Here is a 14,345-nt window from a genome sequence, read left to right on the forward strand (position 1 = left end):
CCGCCCGGAAACCCTGGACTGACTGTTGGCGGCAGAGGTGAGGTGGCGGAACGAGGAGCTGGAGCAATGCGGGGGCGGCGGCGACTGCAGCGGGGGCAGCTGCTGTTAACCATAGGTCTAGGGTAAGAGGGCCCTGGCGGGTGGCTGTAACCCGGAGCGGGGGTGGGGGGTGTGGAGCTCGGCCCGTGTGGTGCTGGGGAGTGAGGGATGCCGCCTGGCTGAGCCTCGGAAACTAGGGGATGCCATGAAAGTGGCTGCGGATCTGGTGGACCCCCGCCGGGAGCTCGAGTCCTGCTTCTGGGCTCACGAGCGGCTTCTTGCAGGGGGACGGCTCCGTTCTGGGGCTGAGTCCTGCCGGCGGGGACTGCTGGCGGGACGGAGCCAGGGGCGCGGGGGCTGGAGGAGTAGGGGGTGGGCGCTTGGGGCTGACAGATTTGGGGTGGGCCCGAGGACTGGTAGGATGGGGACGAGAAACCGCTAGGAGCGATGGCAGCAAGATGGGGGTGCACAGTCAGGGAGTGGCGCGGAGCACTGGTAGGGTTGAGGGGCGTGAGGAGCCTGCTGAGGGCGCCGGGGTCTGTCCAGATGGGAGGCTGGCTGAGTCGGGGTGGGCTGGACGACTAGCAGGGTGGGGCTGAAAAAGACGCTGGGGGAACGCGAGGGCTGGCGGGTGGGCGGCCTGCAGGATCTGGGCGAGAAAGGAGGGGCTACTGAGAAGGTGGTCGGAGAGAAACCCCGGCTATTGCTTCCCCCCCCCTCCCCCCGTGACACACCTCCCTTGCCCGAGGCCGTGTTAATCCAAAACATTGAATTGTGTGGGAGGAAAAGGGGAGTTTCCCCCTTCTCTCCAACCCCACCCTGAATCCCTCTAGGTTTGTTTCCGAGCCTCTGATTTAGCAAAAAGAAACGGCTAAGATTTTCGTGGGTTTTCTGGCTGGATGGGAAGGTTTCTAGGCCATGAGATAAATTACAATGATGATGACAAAAACGTATGCTGACATGATATCTCGGTTGTGATTTTCATTCGGAATCAAAGCAAAAACTGCTTCACCAGGCCTGGAGTCAGGAGGATCTACATTCAAATATGGCCACAGACACGTCTTAGCTGTGTGACCCTGGGCAAGTCACTTAACCCCAAATGCCTAGCTCTTCTGCCTCTGAGTTTATATTAATTCTGAGAGCAAAGGTAAAGGTTAAAAAATAAAAAAGATGCCTCAGTCACTTCACCAGTTTTGTCATCCTAAGCAAAAGACTTAACCTCTACTTTTCTCATCTGTAAATTGGAGATAATAACAGCACCTATTTCCTAGTGTTGTTGAGAGGATTAAGATGGTATAACATATGCTAAGCTCTTTGCAATTCTTAAAGCATTACATACATGTTAGATTATAAAGTATTTCCCACACATCCCTGTGAGGTCATTAAAAAGCATGTAGAACAGTGGAAAAGTAGTCTTGGCATCTTATCCTAGCTCTGCTATTCCAAATATTTGGGAGTTTAGAAGGGATCTTAGGCTTTTCTTTGTGATTTGAATAAAAACAACAACAAACAAAACCTCTACCCTTCTGCCTTAGAATTGTTTAGATTCTAAGGCAGAAGGGTAGAGGTTTTGTTTGTTTAGATTCTAAGGCAGAAGAGCAGCTAGGGCTAGTCAGTTGGAGTTAAGTGACTTGTTTAGGGTCACACAACTAGAAAGTATCTGAGGCCAAATTTGAACCCAGGTCCTCCTGACTTCAGGCCTGGAGGTCTGTCCAGTCTGCTACCTAGCTGCCCCTCTTAAGTTTTCTTAAAGACACAAGTCACTTAAAGGCTCTGGCCTCTGATTTTCCTCCTTTTAAAATGGACTTGGATTAGATAGCTTCTGATCCTTTTCAGCATTACACCTAAGAGAACATGAGATAGGTAATTTAAGAATTATTATCCTCATTTTACAGATAAGAAAACCTATGCTTACTCTGATCAGGAGACTTGATGATCGTTAGTTGCCTCTTAAATGATCAGCTAGAGCTAGGATTTGAATGTCTTTTTGTCTCTTAAGTCCTTAAATTCTGAAGAGAGAACAAGAACCAGAGCTAGAATCAAGACCTGAGTTCACACTAGACTTAGACTGACTCAGACCTCTAAGGGTCTCTTTAAACTCTGAAATATGACCCTAAACCTGATCTTGGCCTTCTTGTAGCACTTGCTATCCTATCATACCAACAGCCTCACATATTTAAATTAATCTGAGAGATTCTAAGGTCTTTTAGGACTTGAATCTTTCCTAGATCTATTTTATATTGTAGAGAAGAGACAATACAGAAAATTAACGGCTTAAAATTAATTTCACTGGAAACTAATGGTATACATACTTACTTCTGTATCTTTTTAGGATCTACTTTTGTTCCTTATTTATAAAGTTTTAGTTTCCACGTGTGTGTTTACATGTGCATACACTTTCTGTGACAGAGTTTAGAAAGGTTTCATGACAAATGGTCAAAGGGTATGAGCAAGCAGTTTTCAGAAGAATAATAAAAGCTATCAATCTTATGAAAAAATGTTGCAAATAACTCTAGATTAGAGAAATACAAATTAGAACAACTCTGGGGTACTACCTCATACTTATCAGATTGACCAATATGACAGTAAAGGAAAGTGATAAATGTCGGAGGGGATATGACAAAACTGGGATACCAATGCATTGTTGATAGAGTTGTGAACTGATCCAACCATTCTGTAGGGTAATGGAGAATTATGCCCAAAGGGCTATAAAATAGTGCATACTCTTTGATCCAGTAATAATACCACTACTAGGTCTGAATTCCTAAGAGATTAAAAAAGGGGGGAAAGGAACACCCACTTGTACAAAAATATTTATAGCAGCCCTTTTGTGGTGGCAAAGAATTGGAATTTGAAGAGATGTCCATCAATTGCGGAATGGCTGAACTAATAATGGTGTATGATAGTGATGAAATACTATTGTGCTGTAAGAAATGAACTAGATGATTTCAGAAAGAGCTGGAAAGTCCTGCATGAATGAAATAAGCAGAACCAAGAGAACACTGTACCCAGTAAACAGCAATATTATGGAATAATCAACTGTGATAGACTTAGCAATATAATAATTCAGGACAGTTCTGAGTAAGAATGCTAAATATCCCCAGAGAAAGAACTGTTGGAATTAGTTGCATATCAAAGCATACTATTTTTTACTTTAGCTTATTTGTTTTTTATTTTAGGTTTTGGTTTTATATGATTATTTTCTTACAACAATGAACAATATGGAAATGTTTTGCAAGATGAAGCATGTATAACCTAGATCAAATTGCTTATCATTTCTGGGAGGGGAGTGGGAAGTAGACAATTTGTATCATACAATTTCAGAAAACTTATGTGGAAAATTGTTATTATATGTAATTGGGAAAATAAAATATCTTTTTGGATATGTTAATTATTAAATTATATGAATTAAATATCCTTTTTTGGAGATCAGAACAGCTTTCACCCAGTTCTACTTCTTTGGCATCTCTCCAGTGCTCCCAAATTTATAATGTTTTCCCATCAAAATTTTTTTTAGATGAGGCCTTAAGTTTGTAGCCTTTAAGGTAAAAACAAGATAGAAGTTATTATGAATATAGACTTGGAAGGTATCATGATTCTTTGTTCTGGGTATTCTCTTGTGCTTTTTATAGTCTAGTTGACAATATCAGTGTTTTGACAAATTTTTTTAATTATCTTAATAAGTAAATGACTAATGTGATTTTCGTTAAGATTAGCTAAAGGCCATTATGGAAACATGATATAAGCCTAAGTAAATTTATCTCTGCATACATTTTTGGTTGATCTGTTGAAATATCCTTTATGAATTTTGTTCTCGTAATTTTTTTTGTCTTGGCAGGCAGGAAAGATGATCTAAATCATTTTTACCTTCTACTCGTTAAGATCAAGGCTAAAGTGGAAAGGGTAGGAAAAGAGTATGGCTGGGCCTAATACTTTTCAGAGTGGGGCTTGGACGTCCAGATTCACTCATCATCATATTGTTGTGTTCCTGCTCACTTTTTTCAGGTGGGTTGAATCCTTTCCCTTAATTCACTTTTTTGTTTCATGCCCAGGCTTTGAATTATTATTTCCATTCAGATCCCTTCCAAATCTATATTTCTAACCTTGACCTCTTTCTCAAATTTTAAACCTTAGCTCTATCTGAATATAGGACATATGTCAACCTAGATGTCCCATTACTAATCAAATTCAACATTTTGAGCTGCTTATTTTCCCACTAGACCTTATATTATAAATAGAGCTGCTTCTTTCATTGCTGTCATTAGTTCCCAGTTCTCTCACATTCTAAACCTTAATGTAATCTTTGCTGCTTTCCTTTTCCTTGCCTCTAATGTAGTTATCAAATTATATTTATTTTACCCTCCTGTAATCTTGTATCCATTCTCACCTATTAGTCTTCATTAACCTTAGGCAAATTTTTATTATAACCTGCTTATATTATTCCAATAGCTCTATAATAAGCTCTCTGTATCTATTCTCTACCCTCTAACTCATTTGTCACCAGTTGCCAGACTTATCTTCCCTTTACTTAGGTCAGTTCATTGCCATATCTCTCTTCAAAACAATTCTATCACTGAAAAGTTCATATTCCTTAATTTAACTTTAACACCTCTCCAAATCCAGGGTGGTTCCACCTTTTTGGCATTATACTAAAAATACAGCACAAAATTATGTTAATTTGTGGCTTTCTAAGTCAGTGAGTAGCAGTAGGGATCAGTTTCTATTTGAGTTTGATGCCATTGCTATATATACCTTTGTTTTCTTCCCTCTGTTCTTTTGTGCTGTTTTTTCTCCTTTGAATGTAAATCCTCGCCCAGTAAACATCCTCCCTCCACACAGTTTATTATTTTGTGTTATAGTTAGTTGGTTACCCTGTCTCCTTATTAGACTATAAATTCCGTGAAGGCAGGCATCTTATTTTATCTATACTTTGTATCTTCCAGCATAGTACTATATACAGGTGCTGTGCCTAAAAATGTTCATTTGAACTAAACTGTATCTGCCCAGTGTAGTGTTGGGCAAGACTTGGAACCTGAGAGCTGTATCTGCTTGCTTTTGAGAATCAGGTGCTTAGGGATAAGGTTCTCAAATAGGAGAAACTGGAAGAACTCTTTAATTCTTATTGCTTCTACTGTTCTAGTAGCTGCTACTTATTTAGTCTTTCCAGTTTCCTCTTAAGATAAGATTCCATGCTTGCCAGTGAGAAGTCTATAATAAAGGGCCAGTAGCTACATCGACCATAACCGAGAGACTCTTATATTATTAGCAGTGGGTAGCCCTGAGGAGACCCTTACAGACAGATCGTGTGCTGCCATCCAGCCAAACTAGCCTTATCTCTATTATGTAGCACTCTGTCTTTGTATTGGCTGCCTCCATACCAAGCATTCTGTACCTCTTAGAATCCCTCTTTTCCTTTAAGGTGTAATTCAGGCACTGTCTTGTCCATGAAACCTTTTCTGTCTGCCCCTCTCCCTCTCAGTTGCTAGTGCTCTCCTTCCTAAACTACCCTTTTATTTAATCACTTTGCTTATATTTGAATTTATCAACTTTGTGTTTATGCTATATATCTATATATCTCTTGCTGAGTATATACATTCCTTGCAAGTGAGGATTGTTGCGTTTTTACTCACATGCCTAGTTCCTGTCGCATGATAGGCATTTAATAAATAATTGTTGATCGATTGAACAAGTAGTATCAAGGGCATATTGCCTGAATGTCAATAATTGAGCCATACTTCTAAAGAATAGAAATTGTAATTTTTTTTGCCTGAACTAAGTTTCATTAAATAATTCCATTTTACTAAATGAAAGAATATGATCTTGGGAAGGCTATTCATTTAAAATGCAGCCAATCTTGAAGTGTGTTGGTATAGATTAATGACAGAATGCTATACAATAGATTAATTGTTTGCCATGTTGCTTAACAGGAATTATCCCTGCTGCCAATCCTATTCAAAGGCAAAACTATTTCTCTCCACAGAGTAAAAATGTTACATGAAAACATGTAAAATGGAAACAGATGGGCATATTTTCTTGATTTTATTTCATGCTGTTCTTTTTCTTCCTGTTCATTTGCTTCTTTTTTCTTTATTCTATAGTTATTCACTTCTTCATGCTTCAAGAAAAACCTTTAGCAATGTGAAAGTTAGCATTTCTAGCCAGTGGACTCCAACATACTTAAACAAAACTGCTGTGAAACTGGAACCTGTAGAGGTAAGGAGAACTGTGTGCCAAAGTGGCCTATATCTCTGTGTTCATATGATGCTTTCCTGTTCAAAAACCCTTACCTGCCTTTCTTTTGTGTATCACGAATTTCTCTTTCTGATTGTAAAGATTCTTAATCTGGTCTCATCTTAATTTCATTGCTCTAAAAAAATGTGTACTTGACTTTAACCAGGCCATTCCACAAACATTATACTTATTTATTCTTCTAGTACTTGCTTCTAACATTCCCTTCTTGGAACATGCCTTTTCTCCTATATCTGTTCAGCTTCTACCCCATTCTTAAGACCAAGCTCCCCCTCTTCTGTGATGGCTCTTCCAGATGACATTTGTGTTTTTCTTTGAACTCTTAAGCATTTATGCTAAATAACATATCGTTGAGCATTCTGTTATTTTATTGTTCCCTGATTTTTCATGTATGAAAATTGTCTCTTAAACAAAATATTAAGTCTTTGGAAGACAGGATCTAAGTGTTATATACTTTTTTGTATCTCCCATGATGGTTAGTACTGCACATATGCATTCAGTAAATACTTGTTGATGGAGATGCAGAAACTATCCATGGCAATTACTACACTCTGCTAGAGTGGCACTCCCTAACCTTTTTGGACATACTTGGTGGGATATGTACTCTGTCATTCATTCTCCAGTACTTTTGGGTGGGATAATTCAAAACTGATATGGATATATTTATAGAGCTCTCTGTATTTAGATTGTTTAATTTTTTTTTATTTATCACATGAACTCTGAGCAGTTATTTGAATTTATTATATATGCATATACTTGGAGTCCTTAGCAAAAGTGGAGGTGGCAAGTCAGATTTCAGATTGATTCAAATTCAGATAGTGCTGTAACTGGCTTTTTGAACTCCCTGTTTAGAATCATGGAGACTTAAAAGTTTTAAGGGACTTTAGAAACTAGTCTCATTTAAGCATCAGTACCCTATATAGCAGGGGTTGGCAACATATGGCTCTCGAGCCATATCTGGCTCCATCTCCCGACCCGACAGTCCAGGCAGAGCCCCAGGATGTGCCCCAGGGGGCCCTTCAGCCCCTGCCCCATATTCCAGCGCCTTCCGCCTCCATCATCCTCCTTCCGCAGGTGTTTATGGCTCTCACGGCCAAAAAGGTTGCCGACCATTGCTATATAGCATCATCAATAGGCAGCCAGCCAGTCAGACTCTGAATATTTCCGGTGGCACTTCTTTAAGAGGCAAACATTTCCATGTTTGTGTAGCTTTTATTATTAGCAAAATAGGAGAACTTTAAAATTGTACTCTTCTTTTAACTTCCACTTTAGAAGTTTAACCTTTCCTTTAGAACTGCACAGAATGTCTCCTTTCAGTTTTATGTTTAATAGCTTCAAATATTTCGATGATAACTTTGATATTATTGCCCACTTTCTTCTTGTCCTCAAACCTCACCAATTTTTTCCCCTAAGTTAAGCACCCTCACTGGACTAATTGGTTGCTGAAGTCCCTTCCAATTCTAAACTTCTGAGATTCTGATTAATTGGGCATGATTTCTAGACATTTCCTCATCCTAGTCACTCTCTTTAGAACATCCTCCTTTGGCCAAAGACCTTCTTAATAGTACCCAGAATAGAACCTGCTATTTCAGACATGGTCTAACTAGTAGAGAGTAAAGTGGCACTGCTTCCTTCCTGGGCACTTCTAGTTCTATTACAAGATTCGCATTTATTTTTTTAAGTCACTATTAACTGTTGAAACTATAGTCAAATTATACTTCCTACATTTTTTTCATAGGAATACTGTTAAGGCAAAATGGCTTGTTTTAAAAAAAATTTTATTCAAAGTTATTTTATTTTCCCAATTACACATAATAACAATTTTCAACATATATTTTCCTGAAAATATAAGATCCAAATTGTTTCCCTCTTTCCCTTTCCTTTCTCCTCTATTTGATTGGGGTCATACATGGATTTGCAAAACATACTTCCATATACATAACATGTATTTGCAAAACATATTTCCATATTGTAAGAGAATACTTATATAAAACCAAAACCCCTAAATAAGATTGTAAATTACCTAACGTGAAAGTTGGTATGTTTTGATCTATATATGACTTCAACAGTTCTTTCTCTGAAGGTGGATAGCATTCTTTGTCCTAAATCCTTTAGAATTGTCCTGGGTAGCTAAGTCTTTCACAGTTGATCATTCCACAGTATTACTGTTTCTATGTACAATGTTTTCCTGGTCTGCCTATTTCACTCTGCATCAGTTCATGTAGGTCTTTCCAGCTTTTTTTTTAAATTATCCTGTTCATCATTCCTTTCTTCCTTCTCTTCTTCCTTCCTTCCTCCCTTCCTCCCTTCCTCCTTCCCTCCCTCCTTCCCTCCCTCCCTCGCTCCCTTACCTTCCTTCTTGGAGTCAATACTGTGTATTGGCTCCAAGGCAGAAGAGTGGTAAGGGCTAGGCAATGGGGGTTAAGTGACTTGCCCAGGGTCACACAGCTGGAAAGTGTCTGAGGCCAGATTTGAACCCAGGACCTCCAGTCTCTAAGCCTGACTCTCAATCCACTGAGCTACCCAGCTGCCCCCTTATCATTTCTTAATAACAGAACAGTATTCCATCACCAACATATAACACAATTTGTTCAGCTGCTCCCTCATTGATGGACATCCCTATAATTTCCAATTCTTTACCATCACAATAAAGAGTTGCTATAAATATTTTTGTACAAGTAGGCCCTTTCTTCTTTTTTTATGAGTATTTTTTTTGGTATACAGACCCAGTAGTGGTGTTACAAGATCAAAGGATATGCAGTTTTATAGCTTTTTGGGCATAGTTCCAAATTGCCCTCCAGAATGGTTGAATCACTTCACAGTTCTACCAGTAATGCATTAGTGTCCCAGTTTTGCCACATCGCTGCCAACATTTTTTGCATTTCTTTAATCTTGAGTTACTTAGAACACATATGATTATTAAATAGCTTTGATTTCTTTATATGAAAACTGCTTGTTTGTATCCTTTGACTGTTTGTCAATTGGGGAATGTCTTGTATTCTTATAAATTTGACTTAAGAACTACTTATTTTTTACAATAAGGCCAGTTTTAGAAATCTGAATCATAGTTTTTTGTCTGATGAACACACCTTTGCCAGCCTCAAAAGAGTATATTTTTAAAATACGTAGAATTACAGTGGAAACCCAATTATATTGAAACAAAGATGTGATTTTTACTCCTTTCAAGTTCAGAGATCCCTTGAAGTTTATCCATGACCTTTGAGCAGTGATGGCAAACCTTTTAGAGGGATGGGTGATGTGAGAAATGTCCTCAAGTGCCCATGGAGATGGGGAGAGGAGCAGCCTGGCCCCACATCCTTCTGGCTTTCTGGTGAACTCTTTGCTGGGGTGATGGTATGTGTGCTCACAGAGAGGGCTCCAAGTGCCCTCTTTGACATGCATGCCATAGGTTTGCCACTGTAGCCCTAGATCAAGAACTCATCTAAATGAGTTATACGTGAACTAAGTAGTTATAGTTCATGAAAGAGTCTGTGACCCTTTGTTTGCATACCCTCAGATTGAACCGGTGCTACTTTCATTTTCTCTGACTCATTTCTCTTTCTCCAGGCTTAATAGGGAAAAGGCCCCCAAGAGGTTCATATATAGGTATATAGAGTGTCTCACTTAGGTACTTTTGCTTCCAAAACTGCCTATAACTATGACCTCTTATTCTGTTCTCTGAAAACTTTCTGAGAGGAATTAGTAATGCAAGTTGAAAGGAGTTTAGACCCAAAAGTATCTGTGAAATTAGACTGAACCCCAACTTTTCTCTTGTCTGTACATGATATTAAATACTTAGAAAGTCATCAGAATATCCTCAGAGAATACTTATTATATGTCTTTGTCATTTGTCTATGGCACTGCCTCCAGGTTCTGTGCAATAGTAAGAAATATAGAGAGAACACCTTGCCCTTATGAACTTATAGTCATGGATCCCAGTGCCCTTGGATGTGGACAAGGGTTAAAAAGAAAAAGTGAATAGAGGATAAATAGAGGTAATAAACATAGAATAAATACTTTAGGCGTTTGTGGTTTTTTGGTATATCCTCCACCAATTTAGACTAAACCTTTCTAAAACTAAAATGTAATCACCAGACTTCATGGGGAGATAGAGCCAAAAATGCAACACATTGTAGCCTACCTTAGGATGAAATTCTTCAAACTAAACTAGATTGAGCCTCTTACAGGTGAATAGACAGTTATTTAGACAATTGATTTTTTTTTTTAATTTTCTTATATATACCCGTTACCTCAACAAATAAGACTTTCATGCACATGCCTCATGTTTGCCCTTAGATATCACCACACATAGAGATGTACTTTTTTTTAAGCCCATACCTTCCATTTTAGAATCAATACTATGTATTAGTTCCAAGGCAGAAGAATAGTAAGGGATAGGCAGTAGAGGTTAAGTGACTTGTTCAGGGTCACACAACTAGAAGTATCCGAGGCCAGATTTGAACCAAGGACCTCCCTGTATATCTTCGAATGCATGCAAACATGTGCAAACTTCCAAAATAAAAAAAACAACCCTATATTTAACATGTTTCTTATACTCACAGTGTTTTAGAGTCATTGTATTTGACTTGCACATCAAATGATTCATCATGTACCATTTCTTGCCTCATTGTGTTATCTTCCTTCATAGTGTTGTCTTGCTAAAGTAAACTTTTGGTGGACTTTGAAGTTTTGGTTTGGTCTTGCCTTTTATACCTGTTTGGTAGGCAGACAGATCCCAAGGCAGTTCTAATACTGCATCTGCCTAAGGCGGTTCTAATATTGCATTAAAAAAAAAACCAAAAACCAAAAAAACCCAGCTGTTCAAACCTCTCTTCTTCCTGTCAGAAGCTGCCAGTTGTGAAAGCAGCTTTTACAAGGAATCTGATCATTGCTCTGTGAGAAACAGAAAAAAAGAAAAAGCCACAGCCTTACAGAAAGTTTATGCAAGGTCTTTGCTGTGGCTGTCTCCATTTCTACCTTATTCTTTAAAAAGACAGAACCATTTCACAGTCACTGTATAGTTTTACCCACTCATAGTAAAGGGATCAATAAATAAAAGGCATAATTAAAGGGAAATGATATATTTCATAACAGTTCTCTTTGAAGGAATTTTGATCAAAGGGTGTTGGTTACTTCTCTAGCAATACAAGACTTTTTTCTCCCTTTCATAAGGTTTATAGAGTTAGAAGTAGAAAGGACCTCAAAAGCCATTTAGTATCATTCCCTCTTTTTACAGATGAGGAAACTGAAGTCCACAGACAAGATATGACTCAGCCAAGGTTTAGATCACTCTGACAGAACTGGGATTCGAAGCCAAGTCTGATTTCCCTATATTGCACTGACTCCTTCCTTTCTTCTTCTATAGTAGGAACTGTGTTGTAGTATAGTGTTGTAGGAGTTTTGACCAAAAAATTACCTATAGCTACAAATAAGTCTCTTTTCTAATTACATCTCTTTGGGGTATAGTATTTAATTTATTGAATGTTGCTAATATTAAAAATTCTGTTAAATATGTATGATTTTAAAAGATTTGCTGGTGGCAGTAGCTAGATAGCACAGAATAGAGCTGATATTCAGGAGGACCTCAGTTCAAATTTAGCCTCAGACACTTCCTACCCCTGTGATCCTGGGCAAATCACTTAATCCTGATTGCCTAGTCCTTGCTGCTCTCCCGTTTTAGAATTGATACTAGGACAGAAAGTAAACATTTTTTTAAAAGTGGGGGAGAGTTTTTAATGAATTCTTATGATTTTTTTGAGACTGAGACCTGATTTTTTTCCCCTAGAAGATAACATTTCTGAAAATAAATTAATTTGCAAAAATTCTGCTTATAAGCTACTCAGGAATACTTGTAGGTACAGCTGAGTATTCAGAAGAATCTCTGGAATTACCCTATCTCTCAGTTTCTGTATTAAAAAAACGGAGGCCCACAAGGTCACATTGCTAAATTTAAGAGAAAACAAGGACCAAAGTCTTATTAAGTCCTATTTTAGAAGACTAGGGAGGTATATGAGTTCCAGGCTCAAGAGAAAAATAGAAAAATAGGTGAATAAAAAGAGATTTCCTAAATAAGTAAGAGAATCAGCCAGCATATACAGAATTTTAAAAGTAGATCTAATTTTAAAAGGCTACATCTAATAAGCTAACATTTGATTGTGAAAGTCTTAATAGTTAGGTTAAAAAAAGCATTTGTATAAGTATAGAAAGGGAGGAATGGGACTAGATATTTCATATGAAAAGGAATTAGGGCGGTTTTTTTTTTCTTCTAAAGTTGATATAAATCAGTGTAAAATGGCAGTTAAAAAAGTTAATGTAACCTGAGCCCTCCTTAATAGAAGCCTAGTATCCAGAATGAGGGAGGTTATGGGACTATACTTTCCAGGTCAGGCCATTTCTGGAATATTTTCTCTAGTTCTACAGACTGCATTTTAATAGTAGCAAGCTGGAGTAGTTCCATAGAGGGGCAACCATAATGATGAAGAGTCTCAAAATATTATTTGGAAGGCTATTTAAAGATCTGGGGCTTCAGTCTGTAGCAGAGAGGACTTTGGGAGCAGTGGAGCATGATGGTCACCTCCAAGTATTTGAAAGACTGTTTTGTAGAAAAGTATTAGACTTCTTTCACCTTGGCTCTAGAGGGCAGAACTAGGACTCAGGATCTATGAGTGAAAATTACAAAGAGACCAATTTCAGCTTGATAAAAGGACTCCCTACCCCCATCCCCAATCATAGAAGGTGTTGGGGAGACAAATGTACATACAAATTAAGTTTCGTGTTTTTACCTTGCAGTTCATGTCCTGGAGGTAACACGACAAAGTACAAACTTCTTTCTTTTTTAAAAATATATAAATATATTTTATTTTACCAATTACGTGTAATAAATTTCCACATAAGTTTTCTGAAGTTATATGATCCAAGTTGTCTTCCCCTTCCTTCCATCTCCCTTCCAGGAGCTGGCAAGCAATTCAATCTGGGTTATATGGTTATTATGCAAAATACGTTTCCATATTGTTCATTTTTGTAAGAGAATACTCATATAAAACCAAAACCCCAATAAACTTAAGTGAAAAATCAAAATGCTCTGATCTGTATTCGGACTCCAACAGTTCTTTCTCTGGAGGTGGATAGATAGCATTCTTTTGTCATAAGTCCTTCAGAATTATCCTAGATCATTGTATTGCTGAGAGTAGCGAAGTCTATCACAGTTGATCATTCCACAATATTGCTGTTACTGTGTAAAGCAAAGTGTAAACTTCTTAACCATTAGGGCTATCCAGAAGTGGAATATCAGGTCTGTTACAGAGAATAGTGAATCCTTAGCCACTTTTTTATAAACTTTACCTTCTGTCTTAGAGTTGATGCTAAGTATCAATTCCAAGGCAGAAAAGCAGTAAGGGCTAGGCAGTGGGGCTTAAAAGACTTTCCCAGGGTCAGGCAGCTAGAAGTGTCTGAGGCCAGACTTGAACCTAGGACCTCTTGTTTCCAGGCCTGTCTACTGAGCCACTTAGCTCCCCAGTCAAGTACTATTAAGAATCAGTTATAAAGAATTAGTTTGAATTGGATGATTCTGAGGCCCTTTATGACTCTGATCTTCTATCATTGGTTTCTTCCCATTTAGAATCTGGAAAAGTATATTTCCCCTTATGTAAGCCTTTACTTGTTCAGTCAGTAATTGCTTTCTACATGTCAATAATCACTAGTTACGAAGAAGGGCAAAAGAAACCTTCCCACAAAAAACCCCAAACCTGTCAGTCCATGCTCTTAAGGAGTATATATTTTAATGGAGGAAAGAACGTGTATATAGAAGATAAGTGGAAAATAATCTGAAAGAGGAAGGTATTCATGGCTGGGGGAAGCAAGAAAGTCCTTCAGAGGCAGAGGCCATGCATGAGGGATAGATACTGCAATAGCACAGAAGAGAAACACACACAGAAATGTGGTGTTTGAAGTACTACAAGTATACCAGTGTAGCTGGAGCATTGGGTGCAGAGGAAAGCAGAATCTTAAGAATGGAAAGACAGGAAGAGACTAGCTTAAGAAGATTTTTTATTTGATTC

The 14,345-nt window shown here is 38.3% G+C and overlaps 1 protein-coding gene across 5 annotated transcripts in view; it reads left to right on the top strand.

Moving 5' to 3' along the window:
- Positions 1 to 3,955: 3,955 nt before the first annotated feature.
- The window catches only part of SLC37A3 (solute carrier family 37 member 3), a 43,659-nt gene continuing 33,269 nt past the window's right edge, over positions 3,956 to 14,345 (top strand). For all 5 annotated transcript variants that reach the window (XM_044679698.1, XM_044679699.1, XM_044679702.1 and 2 more), the window contains exons 1-2: positions 3,956 to 4,044; positions 6,138 to 6,252. In XM_044679698.1, coding sequence (XP_044535633.1) covers positions 3,956 to 4,044; positions 6,138 to 6,252 — 204 coding nt within the window. The remainder of the gene's footprint in view (positions 4,045 to 6,137; positions 6,253 to 14,345) is intronic.

The sequence above is a fragment of the Gracilinanus agilis genome, chromosome 5, assembly GCF_016433145.1.
Source record: "Gracilinanus agilis isolate LMUSP501 chromosome 5, AgileGrace, whole genome shotgun sequence".
NCBI lineage: Eukaryota > Metazoa > Chordata > Mammalia > Didelphimorphia > Didelphidae > Gracilinanus > Gracilinanus agilis.